We start from the raw sequence: 19,752 nt of genomic DNA on the forward strand, positions 1-19,752 counted from the left end.
AGAAGTAGGACTGAGTGGACTTGTAGGCTCTAAAGTTTTACATTGTTTTGTTTTTGAGTGCAGTTACGTAACAAAAAAAATCTATATTTGTAAGTTGCACTTTCACAATAAAGAGATTGCATTACAGTACTTGTATGAGGTGAACTGAAAAATACTATTTCTTTTGTTTATCATTTTACAGTGCAAATAACATAAGAACATAAGAATGGCCATACTGGCTCAGACAAAAGGTCCATCCAGCCCAGTACCCTGTCTACCGACAGTGGCCAATGCCAGGTGTCCCAGAGGGAGTGAACCTTACAGGTAATGATCAAGTGATCTCTCTCCTGCCATCCATCTCCACCCTCTGACAAACAGAGACTAGGGACACCATTCCTTACCCATCCTGGATAATAGCCATTAATGGACTTAACCTCCATGAATTTATCTAGTTCTCTTTTAAACTCTGTAATAGTCCTAGCCTTCACAACCTCCTCAGGCAAGGAGTTCCACAGGTTGACTGTGCGATGTGTGAATAACTTCTTTTTATTTGTTTTAAACCTGCTGCCCATTAATTTTATTTGGTGGCCCCTAGTTCTTATATTATGGGAACAAGTAAATAACTTTTCCTTATTCACTTTCTCCACATCACTCATGATTTTATATACCACTACCATATCCCCCCTTAGTCTCCTCTTTTTGAAGCTGAAATGTCCTAGCCTCTTTAATCGCTCATCATATGGGACCCATTACAAACCCCTAATCATTTTAGTTGCCTTTTTCTGAACCTTTTCTAATGCCAGTATAGCTTTTTTGAGATGAGGAGATCACACCTGTACGCAGTATTCAAGATGTGGGTGTACCATGGATTTATATAAGGGCAATAAGATATTCTCTGTCTTATTCTCTATCCCTTTTTGAATGATTCCTAACATCCTGTTTGCTTTTTTGACTGCTGCTGCACACTGCATGGACGTCTTCAGAGAACTATCCACGATGACTCCAAGATCTCTTTCCTGATTAGTTTGTAGCAAAATTAGCCCCCATCATATTGTATGTATAGTTGGGGTTATTTTTTCCAATGTACATTTATTTACATTTATCCATATTAAATTTCATTTGCCATTTTGTTGCCCAATCACTTAGTTTTGTGAGATCTTTCTGAAGTTCTTCACAGTCTGCTTTGGTCTTAACTATGTTGAGCAGTTTAGCATTATCTGCAAACTTTGCCACCTCACTGTTTACCCCTTTCTCCAGATCATTTATGAATAAGTTGAAAAGGATTGGTCCTAGGATTGACCCTTGGGGAACACCACTAATTACCCCTCTCCATTCTTTAAATTTACCGTTTATTCCTACCCTTTGTTCCCGGTCTTTTAACCAGTTCTCAATCCATTAAAGGATCTTCCCTCTTATCCTATAACAACTTAATTTACGCAAGAGCCTTTGGTGAGGGAAATCTAAGTACATTATGTCCACTGGATCCCTCTTGTCCACATGTTTGTTGACCCCTTCAAAGAACTCTAATAGATTAGTAGGACATGATTTCCCTTTACAGAAACCTTGTTGACTTTTGCCCAACAATTTATGTTCTTCTATGTGTATCACAATTTCATTCTTTATGATTGTTTCAACTAATTGCCAGGATCACTTCTAGAGCCCTTTTTAAATATTGGTGTTACATTGGCTATCTTCCAGTCACTGGGTACAGAAGCTGATTTAATGGACAGATTACAAACCATAGTTAATAGTTCTGCAATTTCACATTTGAGTTCTTTCAGAACTCTTGGGTGAATGCCATCTGGTCCCGGTGACTTGTTCTTCAATCTGTGACAATTCTTCAGATTTGTCACCTACAAAAGCTGGCTCAGGTTTGGGAATCTCCCTAACATCCTCATCTGTGAAGGCTGAAGCAAAGAATTCATTTGGTTTCTCCACAATGACTTTATCGTCTTTAAGTGCTCCTTTTGTATCTCGATCGTCCAGGGGCCCCACTGGTTGCTTAGCAGGCTTCTTGCTTCTTGATGTACTTAAAAACATTTTGTTATTACCTTTTGAGTTTCTGGCTAGCTGTTCTTCAAACTCCTTTTTGCCTTTTCTTATTACATTTTTACACTTAATTAGGCAGTTTTTATGCTCCTTTCTATTTACCTCACTATGATTTGACTTCCACTTTTTAAAAGATGCCTTTTTATCTCTCACTGCTTCTTTTACATATTAGTTAAGCCACGGTGGCTCTTTTTTAGTTCTTTTACTGTGTTTTTTAATTTGGAGTGTACATTTAAGCTGGGCCTCTATTATGGTGTCTTTGAAAAGTGTCCATGCAAGTTGCAGGAATTTCACTCTAATCACTGTACCTTTTAATTTCTGTTTAATTAACCCCCTAATTTTTGCATAATTCCCCTTTCTGAAATTAAATGCCACAGCGTTGGGCTGTTGAGGTGTTCTTCCCACCATAGGAATGTTAAATGTTATTATGTTATGGTCACTGTTTCCAAGCGGTCCTGTTTTAGGGTATGTCTACACTACAGGATTATTCCAATTTTACAGAAACCGGTTTTTGGAAACAGATTGTATAAAGTTGAGTGCACGTGGCCACACTAAGCACATTAATTCGGCAGTGTGCGTCCATGTACCGAGGCTAGCGTTGACTTCCAGAGCGTTGCACTGTGGGTAGCTATCCCATAGCTATCCCATAGTTCCCGCAGTCTCCCCCGCCCATTGGAATTCTGGGTTGAGATCCCAATGCCTGATGGGGCAAAAACAGTGTCGCGAGTGATTCTGGCTGGGTAAATGTCGTCACTCAATCCTCACTCTGTGAAAGCAACGGCAGAGGGCAGACAATCATTTCGCGCCCTTTTCCCTGGACTGCCCTGGCAGACGCCATAGCACGGCAACCATGAAGCCTGTTCAGCCTTTTTTCACTGTCACCGTATGTCTACTGGATGTTGCTAACAGACGCGGTGCTGCAGCGCTACACAGCAGCATCCCCTTGCCTTTTGCAAGTTGACAATGACGGTTACCAGTCACACTGTACCATCTGCTGCTGTCATGGGTGCTCCTGGCCAGCCTCAGTGAGGTTGGTCGGGGGCGCATGGACAAAAATGGGAATGACGCCCCAGGTAATTCTCTTCTTTAAGTTTTGTCTAATGGAGAGTCAATCCTGCCCAGAATATCAGGCAAGCCTACTAAAGAACCAGAGAGGCAAACGGCCGCCCTGGGTCAGAGCCCCAGACATCCTGCAGAAATGATGAGCTGCATGCCATTCTAGGGGATGCCCCTGCAACAACCCCACCTGTTGCTTCCCTCCTCCCCAACCCCTCCTGGGCTACCATGGTAGTTATCCCCCAATTTGTGTGATGAAGTAATAAAGAATGTATGAATACGAAACAACACTGACTTTATTGCCTCAGCAAGCAGAGATCAAAGGGGGGAGGGGAGGGGAGCCTCCAGCTGCTATGATATTCCAGGCAGGAGTGAATCTCCATTAGACAAAGCTTAAAGAAGAGAATGACCTGGGAGTCATTCCCATTTTTGCCCAGGCGCCCCCAGCCAACCTCACTGAGGCCAGCCAGGAGCACTCACAGGACGACGATGACGGATATCAGTCCTACTGTACCGTGTGCTGTCCGCAAGGCAAGGGAAGGGAAGGGGATGCTGCTGTGTAGCGCTGCAGCACCGCGTCTGCCAGCAGCATCCAGTAGACATACGGTGACATCGAAAAAAGGTGAGAAAGGATTTTTTTCCCTTTGCTTTCACGCGGGGGAGAGGGGGCAACGACATATACCCTGAACCACCTGCGACAATTTTTTTGACCCTTCAGGTTTTGGGAGCTCAGCCAAGAATTCAAATGGTTTTTGGAGAGTGTGGGAACTGTGGGATAGCTACAGTCGTCAGTCGCCCCTCCCTCCCTGAGTGTCCATTTCATTCTTTGGCTTTCTGGTACTCTTGTCTCAGCTCCTTAAGTTTCAGCACTATGTTGAGTCCCTGTTGTGGCCTCTGTCCATCATAGCCTTGGAGATTTTTTCAAATCCTTTGGCATTTCGTCTATTGGAACGGAGTTCTGATAGAACAGATTCATCTCCCCATACAGAGATCAGATTCAGTATCTCCCGTACGGTCCATGCTGGAGCTCTTTTTTGATTCTGGGACTGCTTGGTCACCTGTGCTGATCAGCGCTCCACGCTGGGCAAACAGGAAATGAAATTCAAAAGTTTGCGGGGCTTTTCCTGTATACCTGGCCAGTGCATCCAAGTTCAGATTGCTGTCCAGAGCGATCACAATGATGCATTGTGGGATAGCTCCCGGAGGCCAATACCGTCAAATTGCGGCCACATTAACCCTAATTTGAAATGGCAATACCGATTTCAGGCTACTCCCCTCGTCGGGGTGGAGTACAGATATCGATATTAAGAGCCCTTTACATTGAAATAAAGGGCTTCGTTGTCTGGACGGGTGCAGGGTTAATTCGGTTTACCGCTGCTAAATTAGAGATAAACTTGTAGTGTAGACCAGGCCATAGTTACCTCTTGGATCAGATCCTGCACTCCACTCAGACCTAAATCGAGAATTGCCTCTCCCCTTGTGGGTTCCTGTACCAGCTGCTCCAAGAAGCAGTCATTTAAAGTATCAAGAAATTTTTTATCTCTGCATTTCGTCCTGAGGTGACATGTACCCAGTCAATATGGGGATAATTGAAATCCCCAACTATTATTGAGTTCTTTATTTTGATAGCCACTCTAATCTCTCTTAGCATTTCATCGTCACTATCACTGTCCTGGTCAAGTGGTCGATAATAGATCCCTACTTTTATATTCTTATTAGAGCATGGAATTACTATCCATAGAGATTCTATAGAACACATGGATTCATTTAAGATTTTTACTTCATTTGATTCTACATTTTCTTTCACATATAGTGCCACTCCTCCCATCCGCCTCCCCGCCCGCACGACCTGTTCTGTCCTTCTGATATATTTTGTACTCCGGAATGATTGTGTCCCATTGATTGTCCCCACTCCACCAGGTTTCTGTAATCAAAATTAATATATACTTTGATTTCAATTGCAACACAGAATAAAATATATATGAAAATGTAGAAAAACATCCAAAATATTTAACAAATTTCAATTGGTATTCTATTGTTTAACAGTGCAATTAAAACTGCAATTAATGTTTTTAATCGCGATTACTTTTTTTGAGTTAATCGTGTGAATTAGCTGCGATTAATTGACAGCCATAGTAAACAGTCTTTCCTGGGGAAGCGGGATACCAGACTTGATAGATCAATTGTCTGATTTACTATGGTGACTTCTATGTTTCTGGTCTTTGCTCAATGGCTGGAAGATTCTGGATGGACCCAGATACCAGAGTTTTCGAGAGGGTGTATGTGCTATGTCTACAAGTTATACGGTCTTTAAGTTTATTAACTTTTGCCTTTGGGGTGTCTGAGTACACATATAATGCAGCATGGTAATCAGAGTCTGTGTTCTGTACCTTGCTATGCCACTGATTCACTGTGAGGCCTTGGGGAAGTCACTTCCCTTCTCTAAACCTCAGCCTCCACAACTGTAACATGGAGATTATACTGACCTAACTGACAAAGATCTTCCGAGGCTTAACTGATATTTGCAAAGTGCATTGAGAACGCTGGACAAAATGTACTTCAGAAAGGTGAAATATCATTAAAGAAAGAGAGGCAAAAAGTGAAATGAACAAGCATTACACTTACATTTCTAACTGCAGACAGACAAACCCTCTTTGAAAGAAGCCAACGGCTAGATGGTTGTCCTTGGTAACTGTTTTATCAAAGGCCTAAGAAGAAAAATACAGACATGACAAAAGTTAGCTAAACCAGATAACAGAGCCAGTGCCTGACAGATGTGATTGCAAGGCATTTGTTAGAGCTATGGAAAGGCATGGTGGCTGAAACCCAGGAGCAGTTCCTGTGTGCGGGAGAATGCATGTGAACAATCAAAATGATATGTTGCAGATTAGAACCAGTCCCAGAAGAGAGTGATGGAATGTTCCTAAAATAACGCTGTTAGGAATCAGGATTGTGTAACGCAGCTCCAGGAATCTGAAGGCCTATTTGCCTGAAGCATAATTGGCTGATCACACCTGGAAGCACCTTGTATAGCCTGTTCTTGGCCACTGCGAGCAGACACAGGTGAGCTATGGGGAGAATCATTTTGGGAACTACTTGGTTTGAGAGGGGATCATTGAAAGCAGGTGGCGATAGGATGGAGAGTGGGGGATGTGAAGGAGAAAGTGGAAAGAGTCCTCACCATACATATAAAAGTCAGTATTCCTGCTTATCTTAAACCCACAGATGGGCCTACTTCCCAGATGAATAAAGGAAGCCATTGAATAGCTGTGGTAACCTTAATTCATGGCAGTGGGTGTCAAAGCAGAATCCCATCCAGGAAGGTTATTTTAGTTAGTATGTGTTTTTGGAAAGTAAGGGGTGCATCTCCTTTACCGTGATTTTAAATAAGTGAAATGCAGATGAGAACGGATGAGGCCTGAAATCCTGGATTTTCTGTGCACAGTTTAGACTGGAACGGTGTGCATTTGAAAAGGGAGCTGTGTCAAGGCTGTTGAAAAGCACAGACCCAAGCCAGACTTTGCCCTCACACTACACAGGGCTATAAGGTCAGGAAGGCTCCTTGGCCCTCTCCCTTCCCTGAATTTGCACACCCATGTGGGGCTTTCAGAGGGTCACTGCAGCTCTCCATGAGGTACACCACTCTGCCTCAGTTTTTCCACATTGTTGTATTAACCTACAAGAAGAAAATATCAGACATTCACTTGACCCACACAAAGCACAATCAGTTCCTTCTCTGGTCTGCAGGACTTCATGGCTCTGTCCCTTCACCCTTCCCAGGGCCCACACAGCCCTTCCAGCCAGGCTTCTCCCTTCACTGGAGTAAAATATACCTTCAGCCTCAAAGAGGCACTGTTCTCCCATTACACACCTCCTTCCTCTCTGCTTTTTTCAGCAACTGACTTTTTATTATAGAGCAGGAGCAAGCCCACCCCTTCCCTTCCAGTTGTCTCTACCCCATTGTGTGTTCTCTTGCAATCAATATAAACAGATGTGGCCCTTCCTTAGACAAAGGACTAGTTCTTTCTCTGCTAGCCCAGGGATGGGGTCTATGAATCCCATTACAGGGGTACATGACAATCACACAGAGAAATGCAAACTGTGCTAGTCAGGGCTGGCTCTAGACCCCACTGCACCAAGCGCGCGCTTGGGGCGGCATGCCGCCGGGAGGGCGGCAGGCGGCTCTGGTGGACCTGCCGCAGGCGTGCCTGCGGAGGGTCTGCTGGTCCCGCGGCGCGGGTGGACCTCCTGCAGGCGTGCCTGTGGATGCTCCACCGGAGCCGCAGGACCAGCGGACCCTCCGCAGGCACGTCTGCAAGAGGTCCCCCGGAGCCGCGGGACCGGCGACCGACAGAGCGCTCCCCGCAGCATGCCGCCCTGCTTGGGGTGGCGCAATTGCTAGAGCTGCCCCTGGTGCTAGTCTAGACTCTCCATGCTTTTTCCTTTTTCCCTTGCACTGGCCAGGTAAACTAAGATGGCACAAGGGAAGCACACTGTCCACCTCCAAAGAGTGACAGAGCCCCACTTCAGCTGCTCCTCTTAGAAGAAGTTTTGCTGAGTCAGGCAGAATTATTCCGGGGACCTGTGCTGCTGCAGGGCTCCTTCTAAACCCATCACTATCCATTCCAGCACTGCATATGCTTACACTGTTAGACATCTAGAACAAAATAAACTCGACTGTGGCCAGGAGACCTAGAGAGAATTCCTGTAAAAATGCAATATTTGTGAAATTATTCCATTGGAGAGTATAAATGACCAACTAACATTAATGTGACATTGACAGATCAGTTAAGATCAGAGCCCTTGAGCAATTCACTGGTGAGTGGACTTCAAAGAGGTGTTAAAAGATACTATTGTGTATATAGACAATTCAATTGTTAGAATAGATTAAAATGAAATGTTAAGTTGCTAGTATATGTAGATTGTCTTCGTCCATCTATACCGGGGTTGGCAACCTTTCAGAAATACTGTGCTGAGTCTTCATTTATTCACTCTAATTTAAGGTTTCGCGTGCCGGTAATACATTTTAATGTTTTTTAGAAGGTCTCTCTCTACAAGTCTATATATTATATAACTAAACTAGTGTTGTATTGTAAAATAAACAAGGTTTTCAAAATGTTTAAGAAGCTTCATTTAAAATTAAATTTAAATGTTGATCTTATGCCACCGGCCTGCTCAGCCTGCTCCTGTCTAGGGTTCTGTTCACCTAGGCCCGCAGCGGGCTGAGCGGGGCCTGCAGCTGGGACCTCGGCTGGCAAGGGTCCGGCAGCCAGAACCCCAGACCGGCAGCGGGCTGTGTGGGGCCAGCGGCCGGGACCCCAGACCGGCAGTGAGCTGAGTGGCTCAGCCCACTGCCGCTCAGGGGTTCCATCTGCCAGCTCCTGCCAACCAGGATCCCGGCTGCCGGACCCACTCAGCCCACTGCTGGTCTGGGGTCCCAGCCCTGCCCACATACAGTGGGTACCTATCTTCTCCCTGGTTCTGGCCCATTCTCTTCCTCTCTCTCTGCACTGAGCTGAGGGTGGGAGTGCACTGAGCACAGGGCTGGGGGTGAAGGGTCTGGCCAGGAGCTAGAATGAGGGAGGGGGCTCAGGGTTGGAGCAGGAGGTTTGGGTGTGAGGCACTTACCTGGGCAGCTCCCATTTGGTGCGAGGGGTGCAGGTGGGAATGCGGGGCAGGGGCAGGAGCTCCCCTTTGGTGCTCAGGGTGGGGTGGGGATGTGGGGGTGCAAGAGTCAGGATGTGGGGGTGCATAGGGTATGGGGGGGCTGGGTATGTGTGTGGGGGTGCAAGAGTCAGGGCAGAGGGTTGGGGGCATGTGAGAGGGTGCAGGTGTCAGGGTGGGGGGGGGGAGCTGGGTATGTGTGGGGGGTGCCGGAGTCAGGGCTGGGGTCGTGGGGGGGGGGGTGAAGGAGTCAAGCAGAGGGCTGGGTGTGTATGAGGGGGGTACAGGGCTCAGGGCAGGTGCCTGGGGGGTGTGCGGGGCTGCAGAGCTCAGGGCAGAGGGCTGGGTGTGTGGGGGGGGGGGGTCAGGGCAGAGGGCTGGAGGGGATATGCCCCTATTCCACCCACCTACCCCCTTCCTCAAGGCTCTGCCCCCGCTTCTTCTCTGCCTCCGCCGGCAGCAGCGAGCAGGCTGACTCTGTTCCTTCCTGACCCCCTCCCTCGCAAGGGCCATCAGCTGATCAGCCGGCAGGGAGGCAGGGACGGAGAGGAGGAGGAGGGGCAGGAACCCAGCACACGGCGGGGAGAGGCAAGGGAGCCAGAAGACCAAGCTTCTGCCCATAGGCGTGCACAGCACATTTCATTAGGGTGTGCACCCAGGGAGCCCTGCCCCCGCCCTGCCCCCATCCACTCCCTCCTACTTCCCGCCCCCTGACTGCCCCCCTCAAAACCTCCACCCCCCCTCCTTGTCCCCTGACAACCCCCTCCTGGGACCCCTGCCCCTAACTGCCCTCCAGGACCCCATCCCCTATCTAAGCCTCCCTGCTCCTTGTCTCCTGACTGCCCCGACCCTTATCCACACCCCCGCCCCCAGACAGACCCCCGGGACTCCCATGCCTATCCAACTGCTCCCCACCCCCTGACAGGACCCTCAGAACTCCTGACCCATACAACTGCCCCTGCTCCCTGCCTGCCCCAACCCCTCTCCACACCCCTGCCACATGACAGGCCCCCCACAGAACACCCAACTCCTCCAACCCCCCCAGCTCCTTGTCCCCTGACCACCCTCCAGAGACCCCCACCCTAACTGCCCCCAGGACCCTCCTTGCTCCCTGTCCCCTGACTGCCCTGACCCCTATCCACCCGCCGCCTCCTGACAGACCCCAGGACTGCCATGCCCCATCCAACCCCCCCTGCTCCCTGACTGCGCCCTCCAGAGACCCCCCGCCCCTAACCACCACCCCGGGACCCCACCCCATCCAACCCACCCTGCTCCCTTTCCCCTGAATGCCCCCACCCCAGGCCTGGACCCCTTACCATGAGGCTGCTAGCAGCATGTTCTGCTCCACACAGAGCCAGAGATGCTGCCCTGCGGGAGCGGGCAGCCCCGCCCTCCAGAGCATTGTGCATGCGGCGGCATGGCTCCAGGGGAGGGGGGAGTGTGTCTGTCTCCCCACGAAGCGAAACATTGCCCTGCGGGAGCGTGCAACCCCACCCCTCAGAGCGCTGCGTGCGCATCGACATGGCTCCAGGGAAGGCGGGGGAGGGGCCGGTGGCTTGCTGCGCTTGGCCGGGCGCTCCGGCCTGGGAGCGTGGACCCTGCGGCTTGCTGTGCCAAGAGAGTGGGGCCATTTTCCCACCCCTGCATTAGGGTGTGCCTGGGCATACCCAGCACACCCCAGGTGCACGCCTCTGCTTCTGCCCCCTGCCCCCTGCCCCGGCGGGCGGGAGAACGCAGGGCGGAGAAGAGCAGGCCGGGCCAGGCTGGGCGGGATTTTTAATGGCACGCTGCTGCCTGCTGGAACTCCAGGCAGCAGCATGCCATTAAAAATCGGCTCGTGTGCCATAGGTTGCCGACCCCTGATCTATATCCTGTTTGACGTATATTAGGGTAACTGTGGCTATATCTTTTTTCATGTCTTGTAACTCTATGATTACCTTTGCATTTTGTATGAGTCTACTTAATTCACATTAGGTCAAAAAGCCTGTATTTATTGTTTAGGTGTGAATTTACTTAATACATAGACAATGTAAAAGCTAATGAAGAGGTGCTTCTGCCTATCCCAGTATGTACTCTCCGGTAATTAGATAATCCTAGTGTAAAGTGTGTTCGTTTTAAGATAAGAATGCATTTGATGTGAAAGCTTAATGAAAACTGCTTTAGAACTGTAATTTAGGAAGCTTCCTGATTTCAAAGCAAGGGTCATTGGTTTGACAATGGAGATTCACAAACTGTCTACATTGCCCATTCTTCCGAAGAGGAAAACGCTGTTGTGATAGAAACACCTGCCAGGAAAATGGCTTGAGAGCGATCCTTCATCTCTAATCCATATGAATGCTGACGGAGGGTTCCAGATGCAAGACAGGGGTCCCCAAAAGCCATTTTAGGAAACCCTGAGGAACTTATAGAAAAATAGCAAACATTATGTCTCTGCATCATTTGCATTACAAACACTAATTCACCTGTAATGTATTTTATCTGCTTTAATCTCCCAGTAACTCTCATTTTCTTTTCTTAGTTAATAAATCTTTAGTTTATGAAAGAAATTGGCTCTCAGCACTGTCTTAGGTAAGATCTGGAGTATACCTTGACCTGAGGTATGTGACTGGCTTTTTGGGGCTGAAAGAACCTAATGCACATGTGGCCAACCTGAGCCTGAGAAGGAGCCAGAATTTACCAATGTACATTGCCAAAGAGCCACAGTAATACGTCAGCAGCCCCCAATCAGATCCACCCCCCGCCTCCCAGTGCCTCTCACCCACTGGCAGCTCCACCGATCAGTGCCTCCCACTCAGGGGAGGGGGCAGAAAGGGGTGGAGTGGGGGCAGGGCCTGTGGCAGAGCCAGGGGTTGAGCAGTGAACACCCTCTGGCACATTGGAATGTTGGTGTCTGTAGCTCCAGCCCCGGAGTCGGTGCCTATACAAGGAGCTGCATATTAACTTCTGAAGAGCCACAAGTTGGCCACCCCTGACCTAATGTGTGGTGAATATTGGCTGTAATAACCTTTCATCATTAAGTCCAGTTTGTCTGGGTGGTAAGTTTGACTGGAGCGCCCAAGGGCACTGCCTATGGCTCTGTGAACATAAGAATGGCCATACTGGGTCACACCAAAGATCTATCTAGCCTACTGTCCTATCTGCTGACAGTGGCCAATGCCAGGTGCCCCAGAGGGAATGAACAGAACAGGTAATCATCAAGTGATCCATCCCCTGTCACCCATTCCCACTTTCTAGTCTCTGCTAGGGACACCATCCCTGCCCATCCTGGCTAATAGCTATTGATGGACCTATCCTCCATGAATTTATCTAGGTCTTTTTTGAACCCTGTTATAGTCTTGGCCTTCACAACATCCTTTGGCAAGGAGTTCCACAGGTTGACTGTGCATTGTGTGAAAAATACTTCCTTTGTTTTGTTTTAAACCTGCTGCCTATTAATTTCATTTGGTGACCCCTAGTTCTTGTGTTATGAGAAGGAGTAAATAACACTTCCCTATTCACTTTCTCCACCCCAGTCATGATTTTATAGACTTCTATCATATCCCCCCTTAGTCGTCTCTTTTCCAAGCTGAAAAGTCCCAGTCTTATTCATTTCTCCTCATATGGAAGCTGTTCCATACCCCTAATCATTTTTGTTGCCCTTTTCTGAACCTTTTCCAATCCCAATAGATTTTTTTTTAGATGGGGCAACCACATCTGCACACAGTATTCAAGATGTGGGCGTACCATGGATTAATATAGAGGCAATATGATATTTTCTGTCTTATTATCTATCCCTTTCTTAATGATTCTCAACATTCTGTTTGCTTTTTTGACTGCCGCTACACATTGAGTGGATGTTTTCAGAGAACTATCCACAATGACTCCAAGATCTTTCTTGAGTGGTAACAGCTAATTTAGACACCATCATTTTATATGTATAGTTGGGATTATGTTTTCCAATGTGAATTACTTTGCAGGATGAGGCTAATATAGTAAACCAGGAGCACAGATTTGTTATTGTTTTGGTGATATCTAATTATAGAATATACCACTAGTTTGGAGTGTCTGACCTGAGATTGGCCTCTTGGGTGTAACCCACTGTGACAATTACATACATTTACCATTAATGAGCCACTATTAATTCATAGCTACATTGGAAAAACCACCAGAGTTTACTTAGATGTGCCATCATATATAAATCTAAGACACAGTTTTCAATGATCAAGGTCTTTACTGACTGAGGAAGGGGGAGAAACAGAATGTAAGAGAATCTGGCTTGTTCTCGGACTCATGAGCAGGAACAGAATTAGATTTGTCCAATATCAGGCAACCATAAATTCCTCTGAAATATGTTCTGTAAGGTTTGTTCAGTAGCAAAGTATAATTTTCTTTCCCCATTCTATCTGCGCTATGGTAATTCAAATAATAATAACTAGAAAATCTCCTAAGAAATAATATAATTGCAGATTTCCACTTTCCATTCAGAGTTAACCATCTCTTTCCCAGATAAAAGTAAACAAAACACAAGATTCCCTTCCTATATTTTTGACTTGCTTTACTTTTCTTTCTTTTGCTCACCTGCAAGGCTCCCTCAAGGTTCCCTGTTAAGAGATGCACACAGCCTATGTTGAAATAGATCCTGGAGGATGGCTCTTCGATACTGGAGAAGATTTTCAAGGCAGAGTCCCAGTCACCCTTATCCATAGCCAGAATTCCTTCATGCCAGCCTCTCACTAAGTCTCGATATGCCATTTTCTCTCTGTTTACACACAGATTTCTCTCTAAAATCCTTCAGGATCTGGATATCTTGGCAGCTGCCTAAAGCCTCACCCAGCTCTTTGCTGACAGACAGGTGCACCTGCCTGGAATTCAGGGCTAACAAGGAAGTTCAGCAGCCTCTAAGACATACTTTGCTAAATACTCCCTTTATTACTCAATGGGTTCAGAAACACAAAGATTTAAAGGAAATGAGCAAAAGTAGGTGGAGTCAACCTAAATATTGACAGAGGAGACTGTTTAATCTCTGCCTGAACATAGATAGTGAGATTGCCATCTTGGTTGCACACATTTGTGTATAATTGAATGCAGGTCTGGCCTCAAATCTGTATAAAGCATATAAAACACAGATTTGTTCACCTATTGCATTGTACTCCAAGTATTTCACTGAATTTCACAAAGAAAAGGTGGAATGCATGAAATTAGATAGTAAGCACTTCTGGCCAGGTGCTATGCCTTTCTCTGTGTTCTGCGAAGAGCCTGGTAAGCTTCTGGACACAGTCAAAAATAAAAAAATCATATCAATATAATACAGTAACTCCTCGCTTAACGTTGTAGTTATGTTCCTGAAAAATGTGACTTTAAGCGAAATAATGTTAAGCGAATCCAATTTCCCCATAAGAATTAATGTAAATAAAGGGGGTTAGGTTCCAGGGAAATTTTTTTCACCAGACAAAAGACTATATATATATATATATATATATATATATATATATATATATATATATTCAAATAATAATAACTAGAAAATCTCCTAGAAATAATATAATTGCAGATTTCCCACTTCCATTCAGAGTTAAACCATCTCTTTTCCAAAAAAAAAAAAAAAACACAAGATTCCTTCCTATATTTTTTTTTTTTTTTTTTTTTCTTTTTTTTTGCTCACCTGCAAGCTCTCAAGGTTTGTTAAGAGAAGAGAGACACACAGCAGCCTGAAATAGATCCTGGAGGATGGCTCTTCGATACTGATATGTATACACACACACATATACACACAGTATAAGTTTTAAACAAACAATTTAATACTGGTACACAGCAATGATAATTGTGAAGCTTGATTGAGGTGGTGAAGTCAGAGGGTGGGATAACACAGCAACCTCTTTCAGCAGCACAAGAAGGAGAGGCAGATAAACAGTTACTAAGCTAATTCAGCAGTAGGAGAGGTAACTCACTGCCAGAGGCGGCTCTAGGTATTTCACTGCCCCAAGCACGGCAGGCAGGCTGCCTTCGTCGGCTTGCCTGCGGGAGGTCCCCGGTCCCGCGGATTCGGCGGCACGCCTGTGGGAGGTCTGTTGAAGCCGCGGGACCAGTGGACCCTCTGCAGGCATGCCGCTGAAGGCAACCTGCCTGCTGCCTTTGCGGCGACCGGCAGACCGCCCCCTCGTGGCTTGCCGCCCCAGGCACGCGCTTGGCGTGCTGGTGCCTGGAGCCGCCCCTGCTCACTGCCCAATCTTCCTCTCTGGAATTTGGACCAGAGGAAGACAAGTCCTGGCTCCTTTGCCAGTTTGGAGCCATTTTCTTACTTGGAGAGACCCCCACAAATTGTAAGCCTGCTGAATCCACCTAGAGTATGTGGCTGCAAAGAGTGGGTGTGTGTTCTGAGAAACAAAAAGCCAATTTGATTAGGGACAAGAAGGGTACAAATAGGTCTCCCTGTTTGTGCAGCTTTTTTGTATTGAATGACGTTGTGGCCTAGTGAATCAGTGGGTTCCTCTACTTAGTGTTTTGGAATGACAGTCAAGTCCTAGTCCCTCTTTCTGGGGATATTCGGGTTGAATGGCAGAATCAAGAGCCCACTTACAATTAAGAACCATCTCCATTTTCTTTTCAGGGAGAGGAAGAACAGCTCTCCTTACATGCTGTTTGGAAGGTTTCTTTCCTGTGCCTGTAGCAACAGGTTCTGTCAAATAGCAGATCTTCAACTGAGTCATTTTGTGGGGCACTTTATAAGATAAGAGATAGATCTTTCTATGGGGCCATATCCTGTCAAATACACCCCAATCACTTATTGCTCATTTTACAAAAATTCTGCAGACTAGGAATTCCATAAATCACTGGTGTGCCAGAGCATCACCTGAGAACTGCTGCTGCTCTCCTTTCTTTTTGGCAAGAAAACAGTTCTGTTGATTAGCAGCTTTTGGAAGCCATACTTCTGTATTTACATCTTATATCAGAATTTTATATTTTTCCTGTGCTAATTATGCAAAGTCTCTTACAAGAGGCTCTTAAGAAAACTAAGTAATCATGGGATGAGAGGTGAAGTTTTGTCTCATTAGATATTGACAGCTAATGATGGCAGATAAGATAAACTTCTGATTCTATCCCAATCCAAATATCTACACAAGGCGCGGTACAAGGTGGGGCCTGAGGCTAAAGAGCAGGTCCCGGAGAACGCCCCAGCCCCCGGGCAACCCGCTGGGACGCGGGCACGAGGCAGACACCGCCTGGGGGCGCTATTCAGCCCGGCACGTTTCTGCACCGTTGTGGGAGGGCCCCCAAGCTGAGGCCGGCAGGGGGCGCTGCGGCGTGTGTCACAGGGAACCCGCGCCGCCGGGCTGCGGGGAAGGATTTGGGCGCCGCACCACAGAGCCCGCTCGCTGTTACCGGCTTCCGGCGCGTTGTGAGGTGAGTGGCCGGAGCAGCTCCCGCCATGGGCCGGGCCGGGGACGCGGAGCCCAGACCCTGCCTGGCGGAGGGACCGGCCTGGAGCTGGGGGCAGAGCAGGGAGCGGCTCGTCTCTGTGAGAGGCCGGGAGCAGCTCGCTGCGGGCGCAGCCCCAGGGACGGCAGGTCCCAGCGGCCCCCCGAGTCCGGGCAGTGCTGGGTCCGTCGCCCCCCGCACCTGGCGTCCCACGGCCTGCGCTGCTTGGATCCGCGCGCTGCTGGCTGGCGGGACCCCTCAGCGGGGTGCGAGCGCTCCTGGGCCGGGCCGCGCCGCGCCGCCCCGTGACTGGGTTCTGGGGCTTTGGCCAGCCCCTGCCTCCACCCCAGCGCTAAGCGGGCACTTGGGCTCTTGCAGTCTGCGCAACATTAAGCACGTCACAAACTTCTCACTGGGGCTTCGCTTGGTGAATACAAACGTGAGACTTAAAAAGGGGAGACTGAACATACAATGTCTATTGAACATACGATAGTGGCCAAAGGACTTTGGTGTTTTTGGAGACCAAAAACAGCTTCGGGAGACAACAGGAACCGACCTGTTCTTTTTGAGGGGTTGTGGGGATAGTTTGGTTTTGTAAAACAGAACTGAGACGTATTAGTTGGCAACTGATGCCTTAATGAAACTTGCCAAGCAGTGCTTTTTGCTAACACACTACTAGCTAAATTCATGAAGTTTCCCATTCTTACCACAGAAAGCCACTAATGGTCAATATTTTTATGTTGTAATCTCTGGTTGGGTTTATTATGACCCTTCACCTGTAAGCGGTTGTTGAAATAAAATGATGGAAATATATCACTACCATCAATCCCTCGTTTCCTGGTACAGTGATGTACCTTCCTTTAAGCAGTGATGTGAATTTGCAATTTTCAGCGCTGCCATTAGATGTCAGTATGGCACTAGAGCTAGGAGAGTTGCCCAATGTAAGACCATATACAGTTCAACATTTATGTAGTATCCTTCTTACACAGCATCACAGAATGCTTTAGAAAGGAGAAAAGGAAGATTTACAGTTGCGGGTTTAAAAAAGAGATTGCCTCAACTGATAGCATTCCAGTTAGTTGAGGCAGAATAAGGAGTGCAAAACAGGTGATGTTATCGGGAATATTATTGTGCTAATCATAAGATGCAGGGATTTAAATAGGAAGAAATAGGCTTCGTCTACATTAGCAGTTTTGTTGGCAAACCAGTCAAGGGTGTGAAAAAACACACCTTTGACCAATATAAGTGTCACCGGCAAAAGTGCTAGTGTGGACAGTGCTATGTCGGCAGGAGATACTCTCCTGCCAGCATAGCTAACACTGCTCATTGGGGTGGTTTAATTATGCCGGCAGAAAAGCATAGAATTAATGACACATTGCAAGATTTAAAGTAGTGTCCAAATGCTGAAACTGAGCAGTAGATGCAAAGAAGCTGTCCCATTATAGAACTTTTTATGAATTATGTTGAAATTCCTCAAAAACAAACACATCTGCCCCATCTGATCAATATATAAACCATTGTCATGACAGAATCTTGTCATTGCTGAACAACAGTATATGCAAGTGATCAATGCAGTGTTTCACACTATCTTTTCTGTGCTGTCATCTCCAAGACAGAATAACCATTGTCTCAGAAACAGAGAAATCTTTGACGCATATGGAAGTCTCTAAAAATTAAAATGCTGATTTTTTTTAATGCCATTGGGCCAGAGCTATGGTTTTTATTAAAAAATCAGATAAGGTTCAGTGACTTTATTAGTGATAATACTTTGTCCTTTTATATAATACCTCACATCTCAAAACGCTTCACAGTTCTCCTGCCAGGTACTCTAGACAGCTTGTTATCCATTTTTTTACTCTGAGGGAAGTGACTTGCTTATGGTCAGACAACAGGTAACATGGGTAATTTCCAGTGCTTTTTCTAACAGTTACACACAGGGAACAAGAAGATACTCCAATATATAGTGAAATGCATCCCAAAAATCCAATGTATGCCTGGATATAAGTTCCTCAGACAGTCTTTTGTAGATGGGAGATAGAATCTGCAGTAATTATGTGCAGAAGAAGGAGCCATATTTGGCACACCTGGTGCACAGATAGTTTTATAATCACTTTTTGTTATAGTTTTGCACTTGCAGTAATTTAACAGGTTTTTGTTAAAAAAAATCTGTTTTTATTCTAACATATTTAGTCAGGGGAAGGGTTTGAACAGCTCATCTGAAACTGCGTCAGATTAACATTATGCACAGAACTCATTTGTGAGTTCAGAGAAGGAAACCTAAACCCCACAAAGTTTTGCTTTGAAGGTTTTGTGTACCTCCATGCCACAAAAAGCTTCTTTTCTAAAGACACTTAACAGTTTTTGTTAGTCCTTAAGATGAACTGCGTTAAAGGTGAAATGCAAAGATGAAATGAGCATAGCCCTTGGAAAAAGGTAGCCCTATGTGAGAATAGAAACATGATCACTGTATTCGGTATATATCACATTAGAATTCTAATAATCAAGGTGCTTGTTAGATATTTCATATAATAGAAACGGGATAAACTGGTATTTCACATATGTGTACATGTGCTCTTTTTCTTTTAATCAGCCCCTGCTCTTCATTATGCAGCTGTGACCAAATGTAAATATGAGGGTACTGACATTGTAGAGCAGTTCCTTTCTTGTTAACATACTCTGTGCTCTCATTGAAGTTCTTTACTACAGTCTTACAGTGCAATTTATTTGTGGACATTGTTGACATTTGGGTGAACATATCACAGTGCACTTAATGGCACATTAACCTAGCTGTGCAGATACGTTTTATAGATGGGATGTATAGTAACTAGACTGTAGGCATACCCTATTGAACCTTGCTACCATGAATTTCTGGCATGCATGTCTTGCTCTTTCATCCGCTTATCGGATGAGAGGAGTAGCTGGTAAATAACGGTCTCCAGAAACTCACCAGGATATAGTGTAAGGCTGTGGTTTCTCTGGTAGCAACAGTTAAGGTTGCAAAAGGTTTTCATTATCATCCTGTATTTTCTTTTGCTCATATCTTTCCCCAAAATTCTCATTCTGGACTGAGAGTTTCCATGCTTGGTATATGTTCTGAGGTGATTACTTAAAATAAGTTTCAAGTGAATTCTTTTAGTCATGTTTGGGTTATGTGTCTCTGAAGTAAAAATTCTCACTTTAAGAACATTCAGGAGACTGTCTTTCCACTGCTGATCTTTTAAAAGTAGTCTTCCTCAAGGAAGGAGTTGTTAAGTTGGAAAAAGAATTGAGTGGAAAATAACAAAATCAATGCATGTGGGATTGAGCACAGTAGGAATTTTCCACTGCTTGCAAAATGCACATTTAAATGTTTGCTGGATACAACTGACTCACTTTGTTTTTTGTCAGATATAAAATGGCTTATAACTTTTGGGAAACTATTAATAATCATATTGATTATGGTAGTGCCTGAGGGCCAAACTGTAGTACTGTACAAACAAAAGTAGGATTGTATCCATTTGGGATTGAAACTTCACATTTTTGGAAATAAAGGGGAATTTTCTTGGAAATGGATTGATTTTGTCTTTTTGAATTACGGGACAGAATTGCAGCTTTTTTACTTTCAACTCA

At 45.9% G+C, this 19,752-nt stretch overlaps 2 protein-coding genes across 9 annotated transcripts in view; one reads left to right on the forward strand and one right to left on the reverse strand.

Annotated features, from left to right (window-relative positions):
• NOXA1 (NADPH oxidase activator 1) overlaps nucleotides 1-13,543 on the reverse strand; it is a 40,882-nt gene extending 27,339 nt beyond the window's left edge. The window contains exons 1-2 of one of the 5 annotated variants that reach the window (XM_039506706.1): nucleotides 13,306-13,543; nucleotides 5,710-5,792 (exon numbers count right to left, since the gene is read on the reverse strand). In XM_039506706.1, coding sequence (XP_039362640.1) covers nucleotides 5,710-5,792; nucleotides 13,306-13,479 — 257 coding nt within the window. In that variant the 5' untranslated portion in view covers nucleotides 13,480-13,543. Of the gene's footprint in view, nucleotides 1-5,709; nucleotides 5,793-6,459; nucleotides 6,757-9,155; nucleotides 9,174-13,305 lie in introns of those variants that run through there. The other 4 variants (XM_039506707.1, XM_039506710.1, XM_039506708.1 and 1 more) reach the window with 4 other exon arrangements.
• A 2,472-nt stretch (nucleotides 13,544-16,015) lies between these two features.
• EXD3 (exonuclease 3'-5' domain containing 3) overlaps nucleotides 16,016-19,752 on the forward strand; it is a 580,991-nt gene continuing 577,254 nt past the window's right edge. For all 4 annotated transcript variants that reach the window (XM_039506698.1, XM_039506699.1, XM_039506700.1 and 1 more), the window contains exon 1: nucleotides 16,016-16,128. The gene's annotated coding sequence lies outside the window, so the exon portion shown is untranslated. The remainder of the gene's footprint in view (nucleotides 16,129-19,752) is intronic.

Source organism: Mauremys reevesii, linkage group 19, assembly GCF_016161935.1.
Source record: "Mauremys reevesii isolate NIE-2019 linkage group 19, ASM1616193v1, whole genome shotgun sequence".
NCBI classification, from domain to species: Eukaryota; Metazoa; Chordata; order Testudines; family Geoemydidae; genus Mauremys; species Mauremys reevesii.